General features: G+C 26.8%; 2 protein-coding genes across 2 annotated transcripts in view; both read left to right on the top strand.

The window, feature by feature from the left end:
- The first annotated feature begins 462 nt into the window (after window positions 1-462).
- Window positions 463-6,832, top strand: LOC126845498 (uncharacterized). The gene is made up of 3 exons (XM_050584143.1): window positions 463-522; window positions 5,666-5,874; window positions 6,634-6,832. Exons 1-3 carry the CDS (start codon window positions 502-504, stop codon window positions 6,830-6,832), a joined length of 429 nt encoding a protein of 142 aa, XP_050440100.1. The 5' UTR covers window positions 463-501.
- The window catches only part of LOC126845494 (cytochrome P450 4C1-like), a 54,502-nt gene continuing 38,495 nt past the window's right edge, over window positions 6,811-22,817 (top strand). The window contains exons 1-3 of the mRNA XM_050584140.1: window positions 6,811-6,828; window positions 6,947-7,196; window positions 7,332-7,623. Of these exons, the coding sequence (XP_050440097.1) occupies window positions 7,062-7,196; window positions 7,332-7,623 (427 nt within the window). The 5' untranslated portion in view covers window positions 6,811-6,828; window positions 6,947-7,061. The remainder of the gene's footprint in view (window positions 6,829-6,946; window positions 7,197-7,331; window positions 7,624-22,817) is intronic.

Below are 22,817 nucleotides of genomic sequence, written 5' to 3'. Positions count from 1 at the left end.
TAGTAAATGATAGTGAAAAAAATAACTATCCTCCTTAGTACAATTTTATTTTATAACTTCTGATATTATTTTATAACTTGTTGTAGGTTTAAATAGAACTTACAATTAGTGTCTTTCTAATATAGCGGCTTCTTATTTACGTTTTATTTTAATTTTATTTATTGTGAATTATTACGTAACGTTATTTTGCTTGCTAATTAATTAAAAAATGTATAATTTAAATATTTCAAAATTTTCTACTGGGTAATTTAGAATAAATCATTGATAGTATCCAAGCTGAATTAAATTTATACAAAAAATAATACAATTATTTTATACTTTTAATTATTGTAGAATTATCATCGAAGAAAAACCGTGGAAAAAAAAATTAATTGATATAATATATACACTTAATTAAATTTCAAGAAAAACTTATATAAGGAAACAGAAAATCACGAGTTTACTATTTGTGTTTAAAACTCACACACTGTATTTCTATATAATTACATCAGCACCGAAAACATGGTTTTGGTACTTCAACAAGTAAGTTTTACTACCAAAAATTAAATACAATTAATGTTTAGTACTTTATGTAGTTAACCATAACTTATTACAAGTCACTAAGTTTGACATTAAAATATACCACCTGTTAATTTTTTTCAATTGTTTCATTGTCTCAAATAATAAATTATTAATATTATTTTAGTATTAAAGTTTAAACTTAAAACGGCCAGAAACAATAATATGAAACATTATAGAAACATTATTAACTATTTTGTGATCATTGAAATAAAAAATCAAATGGAAAACAAACTTTAATTTAGTGTACAAACACACAATATCAAATATAAAAAAATGACACCTTAAAGTAATTAAAAAAAAATTAATCACAATTGTGTATGTTTAATTATATGTTATTAAACTTTATTTTTTAGTACAATAATTATATGATTTTTAAAATGTAATCAGTTGATAACATTTTTTTATCACAAATGAACACTAAGATTAATATTTTGTATCAGTTAACTCTGAATCAGCAAGCTCGACCCTGTTACAAAATATATTTATAGTAATAAATGCTAAATGTCTGTATAGGCGAAGAAAGTCTTATTACCTTAAAATCATTTCTACCGCCGTCTTCTTTACTGTGATGTATTAAAATAGTTATTATTTATTATATGTTTAAATTGATTCAATTTATTTTGATTCCGATTTATTGTTTGCATTCAAATCCACAAAGCTTTCAACAAGTAAGTTTCACTACCAATTTAGTGTTTGAGTGCTTTAAGTAGTTAATATTTATTAGAAACTAATTTTAACGTTAAATAAAATCTGTTCAATTAAAAACCTTAATTTTTTTACAGTTACGTGGTTTATTGCCACACATAGTATATCATCAATAGTATTTTAGTATTAAAGTTTATTCTTAAGATGGGTAGAAAAATGGAGAATAGTGTTATAATTATCTGTACTAAACCTGTGTGAGCAATACTCAACGAAACTCCACCTCTCATTCAAAATTTTAAAATGAAATAACTTAAAAAATGATTATTTAAAGCTGGTTGTCGACAATTACACAAATTTAATTTAAAGAAAAAAACATTTATGAGGAACCAAATTATGAAAAATTTACTATTTGTGTTTCAAACTTATAATAGTGAAACAATAATAATATCATTAAAAAGTACATAATATTATTTTATTTTATACCTATATTATTTCAAATGTTATGGGCTGGAAAATGTTTTGGAGTACAAAAAAGCACTGGGTTCTATGTACATTAGTTAGATTAATATTTATGTAACTAGATTGGAGACAATAATATTATGTATTATCATTATAGTACTGTTATCAACCTTGTACCACGGTTTTATTGTTGTGGTTAAATAGCCATTCGTTAGCCACTTATTTATTTAGGGCTGTCGACCTATCTGTCATGACGGTGTGTTTGAAAAGTCGGTAATCTGTAGATATGAATCGCTGGTCAACCAGACTATCACAAAACATTTCATTGTGTTTGGTTTTCTGTGTACTCACCTATCGGACAATGCGATCATAAATAAGTATTTTATTGGCTCCCGGTCTTCGGAAACCAAAGATATGTAATAATATTTAAGAGAAAATTTAATAACTTTACAAAGTCATAGCCAATGACTAGATGGATAAAAATAAAAAATTCAAACCATAACATATTTAAAATTTTTTTGCCCACAAATTTATGAAATTATAAGCGTGTGTTGCCATTTGAAAACGTGTACTTAAACCCTTCTTATCGTATAAGGGATGGAGATAAACGTTTTCAAAGTATTGAAAATTATAGTATAACGTGTATCAAAAAAAATATGAAAAAAATAATTTTTAAAATATTCATATTTCCGAGAAAATGGTTTCTTACGTTGGTTGGATGACCCTGTACTTATGATATCGATATGTAAGTTGGTTCAATCGATATATAATTATGCTGTTTATCCAAAAAAGTCAATTTTGAAAAATTTGTCGCTTACGCTCTTTTACCTTCTGACCATCGACATGTTAAACGTATTTATAATACTGTACATACTTTAAAACAATTTTTGCTTTTTAAAGTTTATGTTCGTGCTGTATATTTTATACCTATATTATTTCATCAGCAACCCTAATATTTCTTTGGTCTCTATCTTGAGTACATAGTGATAACAAGCATGGTATTAACTTTTATAATTTTTAATGGAAACCAATAAATTTGTTGGAATATTCTGTAATCGATTAATATTTTAAATACACAAATGTTAAAAAAGTTTTTTATAAAATACTGTTCAAACCAACCGCACTTCCTCTCCCATCCTAACATTAAAATTATGACAACTTTAAACATAGTTATCCGAAACTGGTTACCGACCAGTCAAAATTTTTGGAATAAATGGTTAATAATTATAAACGGGTATTTTAATAAAAATTAAAGAAAATTAATTTAATTTTCAAATTTCAATTTCAATTTAAAATCAAATTTTTGTAATTTCATATGATAAAATTATATCAATATGCATAATATAATAAAATAAAACTTTCACAGCTAATTCTACTAGAATAACTATCTTTAACTTTGTGCATAAAGTACAAACACAAAATAATAAATTAATAGAATTACAATTTCAAGTTATTTAAAAAAAATTAAACATAATTGTGTATGTACTATTATTTTTCAAATTTGAGATTATTTTACGACATTTATAGGTCACCTTAAACCTTTATGCCTTTACTAAATGCAATGCGTTTAAACATGTGAGGTCAACCTTGTGTAACGTTCCCTGTTTTTTAGTTGATAGATTATCAACATGGTAGGTGAAAAAACAAAATATATCTTCTTGGGCGGTGTAAACACCGCGGCTCATCCGCCAACGAGATTCTCAAAGGCGCCACTGCTCGGAGGTTAAATTATTTATTGTGTATTATTACGTAATGTTTTTTAGCTTGCTCAGTAATTAAAAAATGTAAAAGTCTTATTACCTTTAATAATTTTATGATGCATATTATATTAAATTTAGGATCAAATATTAACATTTATATTAAAAATAAAAAACTATTATATTCTTTTAATTATTTTAGAATTATTATCGAAGAGAAACTGTGGGAATAAAAACTAATTGACATAATAATATATACACTAAATTACATACCAAGAAGAATTTATATACCATCATAATTCTAATTTTTTTTAAACATAATTTTGGTGTGATTATAATAAGAATTGAGTTAATTATATATAAATTATATGGTGGAAGCTTAAAAGTCATTGATGTGTTTTTTTTACAACAGTATTATACCTAGAGTGTTTCAAATTAGTTAAGGGAAATAAATAATACAAAAACAAGGAAAAAATATAAAAAAAGTTGATTGCCATGTAATAATTGAAAGTGAATAAATTGATGTTAAAATTAGTGTGAACACAAATTAATAGCCATACATAGATAATATATTTGGTTCATTACATTTGTGTTTTAAGTCAAAATATCATTACAGAGTACATAGTATTATTTTACTGTATTATTTTGTCGGCTTCCAAAAACATGATTCTTTTATTTCAACAAGTAAGTTTCACTACCAATTTAATGTTTGAGTGCTTTAAGTAGTTAACCTTTATTAGAAACTAATTTTAGCGTTAAACTGTGTGAGCAATACTCAACGAAACTCCACCTCTCATTCAAAATTTTAAGATGAAATAACTTAAAAAATGATTATTTAAAGCTGGTTGTCGACCATTACACAAATTTAGTTTAAAGAAAAAAACATTTATGAGGAACCAAATTATGAGAAATTTACTATTTGTGTTTCAAACTTATAATAGTGTAACAATAATATCATTAAAAAGTACATAATATTATTTTATTTTATACCTATATTATTTCATCAGCAACCATAATATTCCTTTGGTCTCTATCTTGAGTACATAATGATAAAATATTTAATTTTTGTATTATATTTAAATTTATTTGAGCCATAAAACATTGTAAAATAGTTCAAAATGTTAGAAACTGGGCAATTTTTCAGACGCCATTGTTTTTTTACAATTTTGACTTTTGGATGTTAGGTGTTATTTTATAACGCTTAAATTAAATTCTTACCTTAAATAGTTCTAAATTACTGTAACTCTTCAAATTTAAACCGGAACCCCATATATTTTTTGGAATATTATGTAAGTAAATATTATTTTAAACACAAAAATGTTAAATGACTTTTAGTTAACATACTGTTCAACAGTTATTGCTATTTAAAGTTTTTGTTAGTGCTTGCTCTATACAGAAGCAATATTAGGAATATTCAAATCAGATAATAATTGTTATCAGACAATTAAAATTTAAATTTTAGTTATGAATTAGTACTTTATGTAGTTGACCATAACTTATTACAAGGCACTCAATTTGACATTAAAATATACCACCTGTTAATTTTTTTTTCAATTGTTTCATTGTCTCAAATAATAAATCATAAATATTATTTTAGTATTAAAGTTTAAACTTAAAACGGCCAGAAACATTATTATGAAACATTATAGAAGCATTATTAACTATTTTGTGATCTTTGAAATAAAAATTCAAATGGAAAACTAACTTTAATTTAGTGTACAAATACACAATATCAAATATAGAAGAATGACACCTTAAAGTAATTAAAAAAAAATTACTCAAAATTGTGTATGTTTAATTATATGTTATTAAACTATATTTTTTAGTACAAGTATTATATGTTTTTTAAAATGTAATGAGTTGACAAAATTTTGTATCATATATGAACACTAAGATTAATATTTTGTATCAGTCAACCCTGAATCAGCAAGCTCGTCCCTGTTACAAAATATATTTTTAGCTACAAATGCTAAGTGTAATCATTTCTACCGTCATCTCCTTTACTGCGATGTATTAAAATAGTTATTATTTATAATGTATTTAAATTGATGAACCAATTTATGAGAAATTTACTATTTGTGTTTGAAACAGTGAAACACTGTTATACTTTATAATACCATTATAAAGTACATAAAATTATTATAATGTTTAACTAAATAATAACAACAGCAACCATATCATTTGGTCTCTTTCTTGAATACATAATGATAAAATATGTTTTATTTATGTTCTATTTAGATTGATTTGAGCCATATAACATTGTAAGTTAAATGTTTCCAATTTATATTTTGCTTAATTTTCAGATACATGATATGAGTTATTTTTATTCCATTATACTTACTATCGTGTTAGTTATATCTATAGTAATTTTGCTAAGGAAAAAAAAACTAAGACAATTTACTTTGGCTGCTCAAATACCTGGTCCAAAAGGTCATTTTATTGTCGGAAGCCTAACGATTTTAATTCGACGACAAATAAAGTTTATAAAGAACTTGAAACAATTATGTAAGAAGTAAGTAATCATAAATAAGCATTTACAATATGTTTTGTGATATAATGTGGTCTAGTTGCCGAAAAAATGTTTTTCAGTTATAATTTGTTCAAATCTATAAAGACAATATAGTAAAAACCAGCTTATTATTATACAAGAAGTAATTGCTCGTAATTTACATGCAAATATTTGATGAAAAAACGTGATCCTACACCAAACTAAACATGATTTTGAGATGATAAACAATTTCAACGAATATGATAATTTTTTATGGAGTTTTTAAAACTGTACATTAAGTATTGAAATATTATGAAAAACATTTTTTAATGTGTTCATGTCTCCAATGTCTTGCTGACTTTTCGGATTTATTGCAGAGTTTATATTTGGATTGATAGTCATCGTTCCGCTGTATTGGCCATACTGAGTATATGAGTCTAAACGTCAGTTAAAATCTGTAGATATGAAAATTTCTGTAAATTTTTGTTGTAGTACACATTTTTATAACTTTTGAAAGGCAATATAGTAAAAACCGCACATTTATGGATGAAAACACGATATTTCTAATTTAATATAATAACTATTCAACGAAATACTCTTGATGATCATTTTGGAGATAGCTGATAGCCTTTTACCGTGACGATTTTTTAAAGACTTCCCATTGAAACTATTCAAGTTAGAAAAAAATAGGGAAACCTGGACTATGATAATTGTGTTAATTATTTATATATGTAATATAAGTAATTGTGGACAAATTTTAAAAATGAATTCATTTTGTTTAAGGTACAAGCATTCATTATTTAAATTTTGGTTTTTTAACAAGTTGGTTGTTTGTGTATCCAACGCCGATGATGTAGAGGAAGTAATGAATAGTTTAAACTGTTTTCAAAAGAATATACCTTATTCGATAATTGAAGACGTTTTCTCGAGTAAGGGATTAATTACAAATAATAATATACATGACTATAAAAGAAACAGGTAAATTATTGTTGTATATAGTATGATATTATAGTTATAAATATTTTGTAAGAAACAAATAGAACATACTGTTCCTATTTAAAGGAGATGAGTAATTAATAATACGTACGTTATTTAGGAAAATTATAAATCAATGGCTAAAGTATTCAAATTTAAAATCATTATATACTTTATTCTACGAAGAATCTAGAATTCTTGAACACATATTGAGTGAAAAGAGTAAAAGAAAATCAATGGAACTTGAAATTAGCCAATTTTTCGAACTAGCATCGATAGACACTATTGGAAGAACAGCGTTGGGAGAAGAATTTAATTCACAAAACAAAGAAAACCACGATTTCCGAAATAGTTATGCACGTCTAGCAGAAGTAAAAAATGTTTTGTTTTTATTTTACATTTTTGTAGCAAAATAATCCAATGGGACGGAGAAGATACAATTTTGGACTAACAATGTTGTTATTAAGTATCTGTTAAAGAGGTTATTGTTTTTTTTCTAATTCCAGATCTATGCATACCGACTTTCGAATCCGTGGTTTTTAAGCTCAAGTTTATTTTCACTGTCATCGAAAAAACATGAACAACGAAATAGTCAACATTTAATGCATGAATATGTGAATGATTTAATTCAGAAAAAAAAAGTCGAGCTCAATGAAAAAGCTAAATCTACCATTAACGGGTGTCGTGATGAAGATTGTAGTTATCAAAAGCCTAAATATCTAATTGAAATTCTGTTAGCAAACGAACATCAAGTAACACATAAAGAAATGAAGGACGAACTTATAACCATTATAAGTGGTAAGCAATATATTATTTAAATTCTATAGCGGTAAAAAGTAAATTTTAGCAATGTGTTCTAGCTTATTTTTGGAGTTAAAAATATTGGTATTTTAATGATGTATTATATATTATTATGTTTCTGGTAATATTTGTATACATCAAGTCAAAACATCATATGTTGCACTCAAAATATACATATAATGATAAAATAAAAGGAAATTATTCATCTTATTCTTTTCAAATTCAAACTTTCTCCCCTTCCCAAAAAAATAAAATATTAACTTACAATAAGAACTACTTCCAAAATTCTGTTAAATAAACGTTATTTAAATGAATTTTTGTTTAAGCGGGACATGAAACAACTGCAAAGGTAAATTCATTAATTATATTTTTGCTGGCTCATCATCAAGATGTTCAACAAAATGTAATTATTTCTGTAATAAACTACAATTCCATAATTATTAAAAATTAAAATTATTTAATTATATTCGACCCTAGGTATATCAAGAATTAAATTCAATATTTTCGGATGGTGATTTTAACCGATCGCCTACATACGAGGATTTACAAAAAATGGAATACTTAGAACGCGTTATCAAAGAAACCATGCGACTTTATCCAGCTATTCCTATAGTGCTCAGACAAGTACAAAACGAAATGATGATTGGAGAATATCTTATCCCGGCGGGTAGAACCTATTAAAAATAATATATTTTTTTTAAATTGCATGTCCCTAATTAATAGTTGTCAAATATTATTATTTACAGACACTATTATTTTGATTCCGATTTATTGTTTGCATTCAAATCCACATAGCTATAAGGATCCAGATCAATTTAATCCTGACAACTTCTTACCTGACGTGTGTCGCAGTCGTCATCCTTATGCGTACATTCCTTTTAGTGGTGGCACAAGAAACTGTATTGGAATGAAATACGCAATGCTCCAAATGAAGATTGCGATATCTACTCTTGTAAGGTCCTACCGTTTTTCGCCATCAAAGAAATGCCCTACTCCGAAAGATCTTAAATTATCGTGTACTATAGCACTGGAATTTAGCAACGGATGTTACGTTAAAATAGAACCAAGATCGTAATTGGTAGCTTATAGTATTTACATATTTTTTAATTATGTAGAATTTACTGAAATCGTTTACTGTTTTAGAAACCAAATTTAAATACCCTTTTTTTTGTTATTAAAATTATTAAAAGTTTCTCAGGGTATTTTTATTGGATTTCAAAATTGTATAATAGGATGTATAGTTAACGGAGATATCTTAAAAGGGTAAATACTTAAATTTAAAAAATCAAATGTTATGGGCTGGAAAATGTTTTAGAGTACAAAAAAGCACTTGGTTCTATGTACATTAGTTATAATTAATATGTATTTATTAAAGTTATTTAACACCTTTTTATATATTATAATGGTTATAATTATTATAAATAGCAAATAAATATGTATCTTATTATTTTTTTTGTTCATTATCAATGGTTTACCAAAAACCGAATATTACAATTTTTTTTTATAATCTATATTATACAAATAGTAAATTATACAATTTAATATTAAATCAACTATTGTTAATTTTACTTGTATTTTATTTCGATATTGTTTCTACTGTTGTGACCAGAGGGCATGTAGATGCAGTTTTTATTAATATAAAAAAACGTTGATACATTAAATTGAAATGTTCTGTGTGGTAAATTAAAATATGTTGAACTGAAGAACCCTTATCTTAACTGGTTTGATTTATAAGCTTCAGGTAGGTGGCATCCAGTTAGTATTAATAATGTTATTTCTTCCGGTATTCACTTAACTCCATCGTTATTCATCGTATTTTTAATAAATGATAATACTGTTTTTTCCATCATTCTTGCTGTTTGTTTTTGGCCGATGGTGTAAATTCTATACAAGTGTTTGTTGAGTTGTTAATAGTCGCAATTAACAGGATAATTTGAACATAACTGGGTATTGTAAAAGTCAAATGGTCAATGTTTGAATATCTCTAAAAATGTTCAGATCACTTTTTGTCGTAAACGATCTTTTGAACTGTTTACGTATAATATAGATGGTGCTAATCTTATAAATGTTTCGCATATTGAGGATCTTAGTGTAAATCATCAATAAATTTGTTACATTTTTATTCCTTTTTGTATATCTTTATTTCACCTTTATCATTTGCTCTTTAGTGCGTCAATTAAAAAAAATATATTATTTAATTATGTTAGAGTTCTTTAAAAAGAGTAAGATAAAAATTGACCATCACAGCAGTCATCATCATCACGGAAGTAAATCAAAAACTAGTTAATTAACTGTTTGATTTAATCAAATTTAATTAAAATTTTAAATCTTATTAATTTAAGACAGGGAAATATTTTAATTCGTAATTGCTACCAATTACGATCTTGGTTCTATTTTAACATAACATCCGTTGCTAAATTCCAGTGCTATGGTACACGATAATTTAAGATCTTTCGGAGTAGGGCATTTCTTTGATGGCGAAAAACGGTAGGACCTTACAAGAGTAGATATCGCAGTCTTCATTTGGAGCATTGCGTATTTCATTCCAATACAGTTTCTTGTGCCACCACTAAAAGGAATGTATGCAAAAGGATGACGACTGCGACACACGTCAGGTAAGAAGTTGTCAGGACTAAATGGAGTGAAATTTAACAGTTAACAGGTTAACTTTCATCATGTATATACTATATACATTTATGTAAACTGAAAATAACATTGATTGTTATATTAAATGCATTAACTATAATCTTTTGGTAAATTAATTAACGTTTAACTTAAATTAATTAATATTTAACTTACATTAATGTGGCTATTGTTTCTAAAATACCACACACAAAGAATAAAGTAACAAAAAAAATGTGCACCTTCAATAAACTCGAACGAAACAACATAATACGTAGAACAAATACATTTTGCTCCATTAATAAATTATATAATAATGACAAGGAACAATTACATTTTATTTGTTCCGGAACAAATATCAAAGGAACGAGTTCCGAGTATTTGCTCCGGAACGAATATCTCAAGGAACGAGTTCCGGGTATTTGTTCCGGAACGAATATCTTGAGGAACGAGTTCCGGGTATTTGTTCCGGAATGAATATCTCGAGGAACGAGTTTCGGGTATTTGCTCCGGAACGAATATCTTGAGGAACGAGTTCCGGGTATTTGTTCTGGGACATAAAAGAGAAATGAGTCAAATAGGAACGAATTCCGAACCCCTGATTATATCATATGGAATTACAAAAATTTGATTAAAATTAAATTAATTTTTATTAAAATACCCGTTTATAATTTGTATATAAAAGTATACAGGGCGATCCACTTATCGTGAACCACTCAATAATTCATAGGGTTTAATAAGAAATTAAAATATTTTTCTACACATTTTTGTGATACAGTGTTATCTCAATTTTTCATAATTTTTTTTGTTTTTATCCCCCTCCCAACTTAGGTTTTTTGATAGCTACTTTTAAAACTGAAATGGCAACGTATATATTTTATTAAATTCTTAAATTGAGGATAATATACTAGGAATTTAAACTGGTCGGTAACCAGTTTCGGAGAATTATTTTTAAAATTACATGAGTTTTAAAGTTAGGATGGGAGGGGAATAACGGTTGGGAAATGCGCGGAGATAAAAATAATACTACACTCAACCTTCCTCCTGCCATAAACTTGAAACTTCAAGTATTAAAATACGCATTTATAATATTTGTACATGTATATTTACAGTCAATAAAACTCCACAAGTTTTTCAAACCATTTTTAATCATATTAAAATGTAAAATATTTGTTTTTTTGATTATTGAGTAATGTCAGTCTCTTACAACTCACATAAATATAATTTGTGTTAATTAAATTTAACCCTTAACTTGTCGATGTATCTTTCAAGATACGTAAAATTGAAATAAATTTCCCAGTGTAATATGGTAGAAGGTTTTTATTTAAATTTGATTGGTTGTTAAAATATATATGCATGACAACTTCCCACTAGGAAGATAAAATTTAATTTCCACTGGGAAATTTCCAAGAACACATTGTATATCGCTAAAATGAAACCCCAAGGTTAATTAAAAAAATAGTTTTATTTTATTAAAATGTAGAGCAATATACAATTATACAAACATCACTTTAAAAATTAGCAATTTATATTAAAAATAATGTAAACTACCAAAATAAACATACTGTTTATTCATTTCGCGTATTTAAAATTTAACTAACAAACATCAAAGTTAATATAATGAGGTATCGTGAGTAAAATTAAACAAAACCCTTTTTTAAGAAGACATTATAACAGAAATTTACTATTGCTTCTCAAATATTAAGTTCCTTAGAACTATTTAAATTTGTAAATGGTTTTATGCTATGATTAGTATCCAATAATTGTTCCGTAAAAGGACATTTCTATGCTTCTTGGTTTTTTATGTTCCTTATTTGTGTTCTTTATACCTAAGCCTATGTGTTATAGGAACCAGTGCATAATTGCGACTACCACACGTGTGATAAACAGACTATAAATGACATTTTATGTAGTTAAACGTAGGAATAGGATACAATTTACTATGTAGACAACTTTAAAAATCAAGCATGTTCATTTTGTTTACATTATTAAACATTTTTTTTTTTTTAGTGTTCTAGGTTTTTTAGTTTTTTAAAAAGTCAGTTTTTTACTTGCACTGACATGCATTTGTACAAAAATGATACACAGATAACGTACTTAATACTAATTAGTAGCTTTGTTTTATGTTTTTTTTTTAATAAATAAGAAACAAATTGTTTATAGGTTTTGACTGCTGAAATATAAATTTATCGAGATACGACCAATACAAACCTAAGATGTAGATACATTTTTCCTTACAAAATGGATTGAAGTATAGGATTTCAGCTCTCATTTCTCATAATGAGACCCAGTTATTGGAGCTTTCTGAAATAAATTGTGTTAATAAGCTCAGTATCTTTGCAGTTTGTTCATTGTTCTGATAACTTCGATGTTTGTAATCCGAGCAGTTCAAGGTATTTATAGCATTCATTATAATCACATCTTAAATGTTTCCGATTTCTTTGTGATGTCATCATTTGTAGTGCATGATTCCTCTCCGTTCAGCAGCAAAGAGAACACATGGCATCTTATATGTCTAATTTTTTTTTCAAGAGAAAGGTTGTGACTATTTATAAGGTAAAGAAAGAATAGTGTTTAAAATAAATACCCTAATAATAACATAAAGTATGTAATTGTAAATTTTTAATTACATTTTACAATATTATTGACATTTTACCAACTACAAGATTATAACATCTTTATCAAGTTGTCATTAAATATAGTCTGTTATTAATTGAAAACCATATATTTTTACAGTGTTTCACTGCCTTAAATATTATATTGTTAACATGATTTTAGTATTAACGTTTAAACTTAAAACGGGTACAAAGAATATTATTACCTTTAATTTTGAAAATATAAGAAACTTATCATATATTCAAATATATTTAGAGAATTTATTTAATTTTTTCAAATTTTGCATATGATAGGTATTATTTTATGCACAAGAAACACTTAAATCCAAAATCTTACCTTAAGTAGTTTGCGCATTCACAGTATCAACTTTGAAAATTTAAATGGGAACCCCTATATTTTTCGGGATATTCTTATAGCAATTAATATTTTAAATACAAAAATGTTAAACGACTTTTTAATAACATAATGTTCTGTTACGAACCCCTGTCTTGGGCATATTATTATAATATGTTTTTTATGTATGTGTAAATAATTTCTGTTAGAATAAGAACATCAGGAATTGGTGTTGGCCACGGCCGAGTCGAATGGAATTTGCTGACTTAGGGATTTCGCCCTAGCCAGACGGCTCGGGCCGTGCTCACCACCAACGGGGATTAGTCGTGTAACTACCGTCAGTGAATCGTGTCACACAGAGTATCTGTTTTACAGAGCATCTATGTTTCCAGAGTATCTATGTTTTTGAGAACATCTTAATTAAATGTAAATTGTGTATTATCAGAAAATCTTGTTTTATTCGTGTATTTGTGTGTTACATTAAAATACAAACAGAAAATCCGCCGATACGTTGTGTAATTACTGACTTTTACCCTAATAATCGTCCTACCCCGTGGCTCACGTTACAGTTCAAAAGTTTTTGTTATTTAAAGTTTAAGTTGGTGATGTATATAACGAAGCATTTTTAGAAATATTCAAATCAGACAATCAGATTATAATTTAAAATGTATTATGTTTTAAACAGAAAAAAAAAGTCATAATCATCAATTTAAATATAACCATTTATAAATGTATACAAAATAAAATATATGCATTTAGTTAATGATGCCTCATCATAAGAATATGAACAATTACGTATTAAAATACAATTAAAAATTATTTTAAATTCAAGTCAAATTTACATATGTACAAATTATAAAAGAATACTTTAATAAAAAAATGCAGTTTAAAAAATAACACTATCTATCGAAACGTTATTTTGGTTTTTAGTCAATGTCCAATTAAAATGGATTTGATAACAATCGCGTTTATAAATTAGTTTTATCTAATTAGTCATAACAGACCGCACGTCTGTGCGCGGGCCAAATTCTAACAATGCAAGTGTAACTTTCACGAACCAATTCCCACGGTTTTTCTAACCATCATATACCTATCTGCTTCCTCTTATAATGGGCTTTTGAAATTTGAAACATAGATTCAGGCTTAAGAAGCTTAGGACTCTGTAAAAAATTGAGACCTTAATATGCATCATAAAACGAAAATTTATAAAATTGCGGATATTGTAAGAGTTATTGAGTATCTAATCCTTAATGAAACACTATGTAAAGCCAATATCTTTGCTAAATCAATTAATTCGTTGAGTATTGCTTTAAGAGAATAAAAATCTCTGCCCGTATTAAGTTTAAACTTTAATACTTAAATATTAATAATTTTAAAATGTTTGAGGCAACGAAACCCTGTAAAACAATATGGTTTGTAAAAAATATTAGGCGATGTTTAATGCTAACTTTAGTGTCTTGTAAAGGTTGACGACTATTATCAACAATCAAAATTTGTTTATTTTGGAAACTACTATAGCAACAATAATAATAGTTCAAATAAAAGAAAATACTGTTCGATTAATTTATTATGAAAACATTTTAAATGTTATTTAGAATTGTCTGATTGTTTATGGATACAAATCTGGTTAGGTTAGGTATTATACAAAAATAAAGTCAAGTTGAAACAACATATAATTAATATGCCAGTGAATTCCGATCACTGGTATATTGGAATATGTTTTACTTTATAATCTAAACTAATATCTGTATATTTTATACAAAAGTTTAAAATACCAATTATCTAATAATGTCGGCTATAACAAGGTATAACCCTCAAGTTTTAAACAGGTATACACACAGTAATTTAATAAAAATTAGTACAAAATAAATGTACCTAAAACAAACATAAATGCATCCTCCAAACCTTCGAGTACAATCTCTTTTCCTGTTTTTTATTCTCTTTTCTCGGAATATAACACAAATGTCTTTAAGTAATTTTAAATTTCATCCACGCAGTAGAAACGGCACGTAAATTGTGTTGAATGAAATACATTTATAGAAAATAACAATACCCAATTACGTAGCAACTCAGAATGTGGTGACCAGTTAATGCAATCAACAAAGTTTTAAAAAAAAATATTCACATTTAGCTTCCCATTACAACACAAAGCCAAGGAGATCAAATACTTACAAGGATGAATAAAATATGTACAACATTTTTTTATACCATTTGTTTTATATCAAAAAACCTTTTTGGGTTTTTTTTCTTTAAAAAAGTAACATTTTTCAAATGTTTGTCAATCTTAAACAATTACCTCACTATCGACTGACTGTGGTAACATCGATATATTTAATTATAAATATTAGGTTTTTGAATTTGATTCGTTCTTTGATTAAAGCAATAGATGCATATCGCAAACACTTCATTGGCTTAGGTCATATTATCCCCCAAAAGAAGAACACAAACTATAAAAATTACCACTAAACACGAATGAAATTAATTACAATGAAGAAGATGAAAGATAAAGCTGATGTTTTCTTATGATATAAGTAATTTACTTGATAGGCCAATAAAAAACTATGTCCGCTTTGTGACTGGCCGTCTCTCGAACACACACAATCTTATTATGCAAAATAAATTATTTTGTTTTATGCGACGTTTAATGTAAAGTTATTATGAATAGTTAAGGAGACAATTTCACCGTGCAAACGACTGTAGTACATATTTTGTTTGCCACGTGACATAGATATTTTATAACAAACGTTTTGTTTTCGGCCGTGTACTTATACTACCTACTATTATCAATTGTAAAGATTTTCGTCAAAATGTAATTGTATATTTACTAAGACAATTATCAAAAAACTGCAAATCAGTGAGGTTGGAGAGCATACTGAGGACGGTTAGGTAATTGGTCTACAGGAATTATATATATAACTGATAAAATTACTTTTAAACTACTTTAAACGCTTCGACGCAAACCTTTAATTAGCTTGTTCAAAACAGTACAGCCAAAACCATGCACGGTATCGATAAACCAGCACTGTAAGAAATTGTCAAAACAATTCTTGGGACCTCCCCATTTTTTTTTTTTTCAAAAATATAGTGACATAAATCTCACGTTAGGAATGCTATTGAAATGTCGACGATTTTAGTTACAATTTTTGTACTCAATAAAAATGTTTATTTCCATTACAATAAACCTTTGTGGTCTGAACAGAATGCGCCACCATGTGAGTAAAATACTTTTTATGAGATTTAAATAACTGAAATTTATAAAAGTAACTTTTAGCTTCGATGCAAAGCGGGGAAGGTATTGGTTTTACTGTAGTGTAGGCTTTTTTGTGTCTGGAAACACTGTATTTTTTTTAATACTGAACCAATTCTTCCGAGTAGTAACTCTAGGTTTGTAGGACAAATTATTAATGTTGTAAAAATTAGCACAACAAGTTGAAATAAATTTACATTAATCAAAAGAATTTTCTAGAATCTTAAACTAAAATATTTCCCCGTGTTAAATTAATAAGATTTAAAATTTTCATTAAATTTGATTAAATCAAACAGTTTTTGATTTACTTCTGTGGTGATGTTGACTGCCGTGATGGTCAAATTTTATCTTACTCTAACATAATGGACTTAATTAAAAAATATTTTTTTTTTAGAAGACGGACTCAAGAGCAAATGATAATGGTGAAATCAAGTTAAACGAATAGGAATAAAAATGTACAATTTATTGATGTTTTATACTAAGATCCTTAATATGTGAAACATTTATAAGATTAGCACCATCTATATTATACGTAAACAGTTCAAAAGATCGTTTACGACAAAACGTGATCTGAAAATATTTAGAGATATATTTTAAACATAGACCATTTGACATTTACAACACACCAGTTATAAACTCTGTTTAAATTCTCCTGCTAATTGCGAAAATAAAAGCAACTCAACCAACACTTGTACAGAATTTACATCATCGGCCAAATAGAAACAGCAAGAATGATGGAATAAATCAGCAAGATCATAGATACACATTTAGAATAGTTATGAAGATAAGTGCCCACGCTAGAAGACTCCACCGATAACACGTATTCCGGAAGAAATAAAATCATTAATACTAACTTTATGCGACCTATTTAAAATAAGGGTTCTTCAGTTCAATTTTTTTTAATTTATCAATTACAACAGTATGATTTAATGAAGCAAGCATTAGTTAATATCAATAAAACATTGCATCTACACGCCCTCTGATCGCAACAGTAGAAACAATATCTAAATAAAATACAACTAGATATAACAATTGTCGATTTAATATTAAATAGTATTATTGTTATAATATTGATTATAAATTAAAATCGTATAATTTGTTTTTGCGGTACACTATTGCCAATCAGCATAAAGAGTATTAAGATAAATATGAAAGGGTGTTAAATTATTCGAATATATACATACTAATAAAAAAAAAATGTACATAGAACCCAGTGCTTTTTTCTACTCCAAACCATTTTCCAGCTTACACCATTTTATTTTTTTAATTTAAGATATTTTCGTTAACTATGCATCCTAATATACAATATTGAAATCCAATAAAAATATCCTGAGAAACAAAACACTTCGTAATATGAATTTATGAATTTCATAGAGTTTTGATTCTTTATGTATAATTATGTTAATAACAAAAAAAATGTATTTAAATTTGGTTTTAAGACAGTAAACAATCTCAGTAAGTTCTACTCAGTTACAAAATACCTAAATACTATAAACTACTCATTACTTTCTTGATTCTATTTTAACGTGACATCCGTTAATAAATTCCAGTGCTATGGTACACGATAGTTTAAGTTCCTTTGGCGTAGGGCATTTTTCTGATGGCGAAAAACGGGAGGACCTTACAAGAGTAGATATCGCAGTCTTCATTTGGAGCATTGCGTATTTCATTCCAATACAGTTTCGTGTGCCACCACTAAAGGGAATGTACGCAAAAGGATGACGACTGCGACAAACGTCAGGTAAGAAGTTGTCAGGATTAAATTTTTCTGGATCCTTATAGCTTTGTGGATTTAAATGCAAACAATAAATGGGAATCGCAATAATTGTCTCTGTAACAAAATAATATTTCACTACTATTAATTAGGTTCTGTGAAGACATGTAATTTAAAAACATTTATTTTTTATTTTTAATAGGTTCTACCCGCCGGGATTAGATATTTTCCAATCATCATTTCGTTTTCTACTTGTCTGTGCACTAGAGGAACAGCTGGATAAAGTCGCATGGTTTCTTTGATCACACGTTCTAAGTATTCCATTTTTTGTAAATCCTCGTATGTAGGCGGTCGACTTAAATCACCATCCGAAAATATTGAATTTATTTCTTGATATACCTAGGGTCAAATATAATTAAATAATTTTAATTTTTTACAAATATGGATTTGTAATTTATTACAGAAATAATTACATTTTGTTGAACATCTTGATGATGAGCCAGCATAAATATAATTAATGAATTTGCTTTTGCAGTTGTTTCATGTCCCGCTTAAACAAAATTTTGGAAAAAGTACTTCTTATTGTAAGTTAAAATAGTAATTTTTGGTGGTAGGGTTTTGATTTTAAAGAGAATGAGATGTAGAACATATAATGTATTAAAAGGGTTTACAAGTATATTAACAGAAACATAACAATAAATAATGCATCAATGAAATACCAATATTTTTAACTAAAAAAAAAAGCTAGAACACATTGCTAAAATTTACTTTTTACCGCTATAGAATTTGAATAATATATTGCTTACCACTTATAATGGTTATAAGTTCGTCCTCCATTTCTTTATGTGTTATTTGATGTTCGTTTGCTAACAGAATTTCAATTAGATGTTTAGGCTTTTGATAACTACAATCTTCATCACGACACTCGCTAATAGTAGAATTAGTTTTTTCATTGATTTCGACTTTTTTCTTCTGGATTAAACTATTTACAAATTTATGCATTAAATGTTGACTATTTCGTTGTTCATGTTTTCTCGACGACAGTGAAAACAAACTCGAAGTATAAAACCACGGACTTGAAATTCTGTATGCAACGATCTAAAACAAAACAGTAAGCTGCATAACAGAATTTAACTACAACATTGTTAGAGCATAATAATATTTTCTCAGTCTCGCGTGATCTAATGTGGCAACTATAAAAAATAAAATAAAAACAAATAATTTTTACTTCTGCTAGACGTGCATAACTATTTCGGAAATCGTGGTTTTCTTTGTTTTGTGAATTATATTCTTGTCCCAACGCTGTTCTACCAATAGTGTCCATCGATGCTAGGTCAAAAAATCGGCCTATTTCAAGTTCAATTGGTTTTCCTTTACTTTTTTCACTCAATATGTGTTCAAGAACTTTATATTCTTCGTAGAATAAAGTAATCAATGATTTTAAATTTGAATACTTTAGCCATTGATTTATAATTTTCCTAAATAACGTACGTTTTATTAATTATTCATCTCCTTAAAATAGGAACCGTTTGTTTCCTTAGTTTCTTATAAAATATTTATAATCATGATATTATATAATATATCATATATAGGAGGAGTGGCTGATTGGGTAAGGCGACAGTGTGTTAACGCTCACTGTCGCCGGTTTGACATCTCATGCAGCGTCGGCCCTGCATGGCCCGTTCAGCTACATGATGATAATGATTATATATATTTATAAATTACAATATTTTACCTGTTTTTTTTATAGTCATGAATATTGTTAGTTGTAATTAGCCCCTTCATCGAGAAAACATCTTCAATTAACGAATAAGGTATATCCTTTTGAAAACAATTGAAACTATTCATTACTATTTCTATATCTTTTGCGTTGGATATACAAACAACCAGCTTGTCAAACAACCAAAATTTAAATAATGAATGCTCGTACCTTTAACATATAGAGCTCGTTTTATAATTTGTCTATAAATACATATATTATATATTTAAACAATTAACATAATAATCACAATCAAAGATTCTTGCATTTAATCCAATTTTAATATATTATACCTTAAAGTTCTGTAGCATGTATGTGTTTCTAAAGACATTTGTGTTAATAATTTGGGCCATAGTAAAAAGCTAACTTTTCCCGAATTGATCATCACATTTTGTTGAAAAAATCGTGATGATATTCATTGGTTCAAGGCTACATTATCCCACAAAATGTATGCAAGTAAACTAAGAGAATTTACTTTCTTGTATAATAATAAGCTAGTCTTACTACATTGTCTTTATAGTATTCAACAAATTGGAAGAGACACGTATTAATTGTTTATTAAATTAAAAATGTTTTCAGTAACTAGATCAAACCATACCACAAAACCCCACATGATTATTCACGATTACTTACTTCTTGCATAACAGTTTCATACTCTCTAAAAACTTTTCTTGTCCTCGAGTTATAATCGTTAGGTTACCCACAATAAAATGACCTTTTGGACCAGGTATTGGAGCAGCCAAAGTAATTTGTCTTTGTTTTTTTATCCTTTGAATAATTACTATCGATATAACTAACAGGATAGTAAGTGTAATGGATTGAAAATAACTCATATTATAAATCTGAAAAATAAGCAAAATATGAATTAAAAACATTTAACTTACAATATTTTTTGACTCATATCAATCTAAATTCCTGATGGATTAATATAGTTATACAGTGTGTACTTTTTAATGATATTATGGTTTCACTGTTGTAAGTTTTAAAACAAATATTACATTTTTTAAATTTTGGTTCCTTATACAAGTTTTTCTTGGAATATAATTTAGCGTACCTTAGTATATATTTCTCTAAAGAATGTTGTATATATTAAAAGTACTATTATAAAAAAAACTCTATATTCCATCCATGACGAGCAAAATATATATTCATATAAGTAAATATATATGTTTTCTTAAATTTAATGACGTAATATGCTTGTTAAGGTTAACTACATAAAGTACCAAAACATAAAATGTATTTAACATTTTTAGTAAAACTTACTTGTTGAAATGGAAAATTCATGTTTTTTGCTGATGAAATTCTTTAGTCATATACTCGTAGTGTGTACTTTATATTGATATTATGGATTCACTATTGTAAGTTTTAAACACAAATAGTAAATTTCTGATAATCTGGTTTTTTATATAAGTTTTCCTCGGAATTTAATTTATTGTATATTATATTATGTTATTTCATTTTTATTTCCACGGTTTCTCTTCGATAATAACTCTTCAATAATTAAAAGTATATAGTAATATATTTATTTTTAATATAAATGTAAATATTTCATCCTAAATTTTATATAATATGCTTCAGTAAATTTTGAATAACTTGAAAAAAATGTTTTAATTAAACTTGGAAACTAGCGTTTGGCAATGAGTTATTCAAAATAACCTAGTAGGAAATTTTGACATATGTATATTATACTTTTTTTAATTAATTAGCAAGCTAAAGAGACGTTACGCAATAATACACATTATATCAAATTAAAAAAAAACGTAAATAAGAAGCCACTATATTAGAAAGAGACTAGGTTCTATTTGGACCTACAACAGGTTATAAAATATTATCAGAAAGTATAAAATATTATTGTATTAAGAAGTATAGTTGTTATTTTTTTACAAATGCGTGCTTTATTGTCATAAGTATTATGTAGTTCTAACTTTCTACTGTATAAACACTATTATTTACTAATATTTTTTAATTTGATTAATAGATTTAGCAAAGATATTGGCTTGACATAGTTTTTAATTAAGGATAAGACATTTAATATCTCTTACAATATCCGCAATTTTATCAATTTTCGTTTTATGATGCATATTATTTATTTTGTATAGGTATATAAAAGGTTATAGTATTTAAATTCACTGTTTTTTTGTACTCAGATAAAAATAATTCAACATTCCACCCTTCCACCAGATATAAATTTTAGTTTTAAATAACTTTTAATCTAATAACCCAAACCTTGTTTTCAACCACTTTACTTCCAAACTGTCGCGATTTAAGAATCTTTTTGGCGTCTGAACCGCGGTTTAACACTACTTCCTAATATGGCCTAAGAAAATTTTTTTGTTCGCCTATTTAGTTGATAATCGATCAACTAGAGAACAGCGAAAGTTACACGGCTGACCTCACATGTTTAAATTCATTGCATTCAATAAAGCCTTAAAGACCTAAGACGACCTAAAAATATCGTAAAAGAATCTTAAATTTGAAAAAGAATATTACATATACAATTATGTTTAATTTTTTTTTAAATAACTTAAAGGTGCATTGCTGTAAAATTTTTTATTGTGTGTTTGTACTTTTTTCTAAATTAAAGATAGTTATTCCATTAGAATTCTTAACTTTAAAAAACTACACAATTTTGTTTAAAACATAATACATTTTAAATTATAATCTGATTGTCTGATTTGAATATTTCTCAAAATGCTTCATAATATACACCACGATCATAAACTTTAAATAGCAATAACTTTTGAACAGTGTGTTATAAAAAACTTTTTTAACATTTGTGTATTTAAAATATTAATCGATTACAGAATATTCCAACAAATTTATTGGTTCCCATTTAAAATTTTAAAAGTTAATACCATGCTTGCGCTAACTACTTATAGTATGATTTTAGATTCAAGCGT

This window comes from Adelges cooleyi, unplaced genomic scaffold (genome assembly GCF_023614345.1).
Source record: "Adelges cooleyi isolate 19-005CV unplaced genomic scaffold, UGA_ACOO_1.1 ACOO_flye_CR_arks_rails_tigmint_CR_PRNA_794, whole genome shotgun sequence".
Lineage (NCBI taxonomy): Eukaryota > Metazoa > Arthropoda > Insecta > Hemiptera > Adelgidae > Adelges > Adelges cooleyi.
The sequence above is the reverse complement of the archived record's forward strand: the minus strand, read 5'-3'. Positions and strand labels throughout refer to the sequence as shown.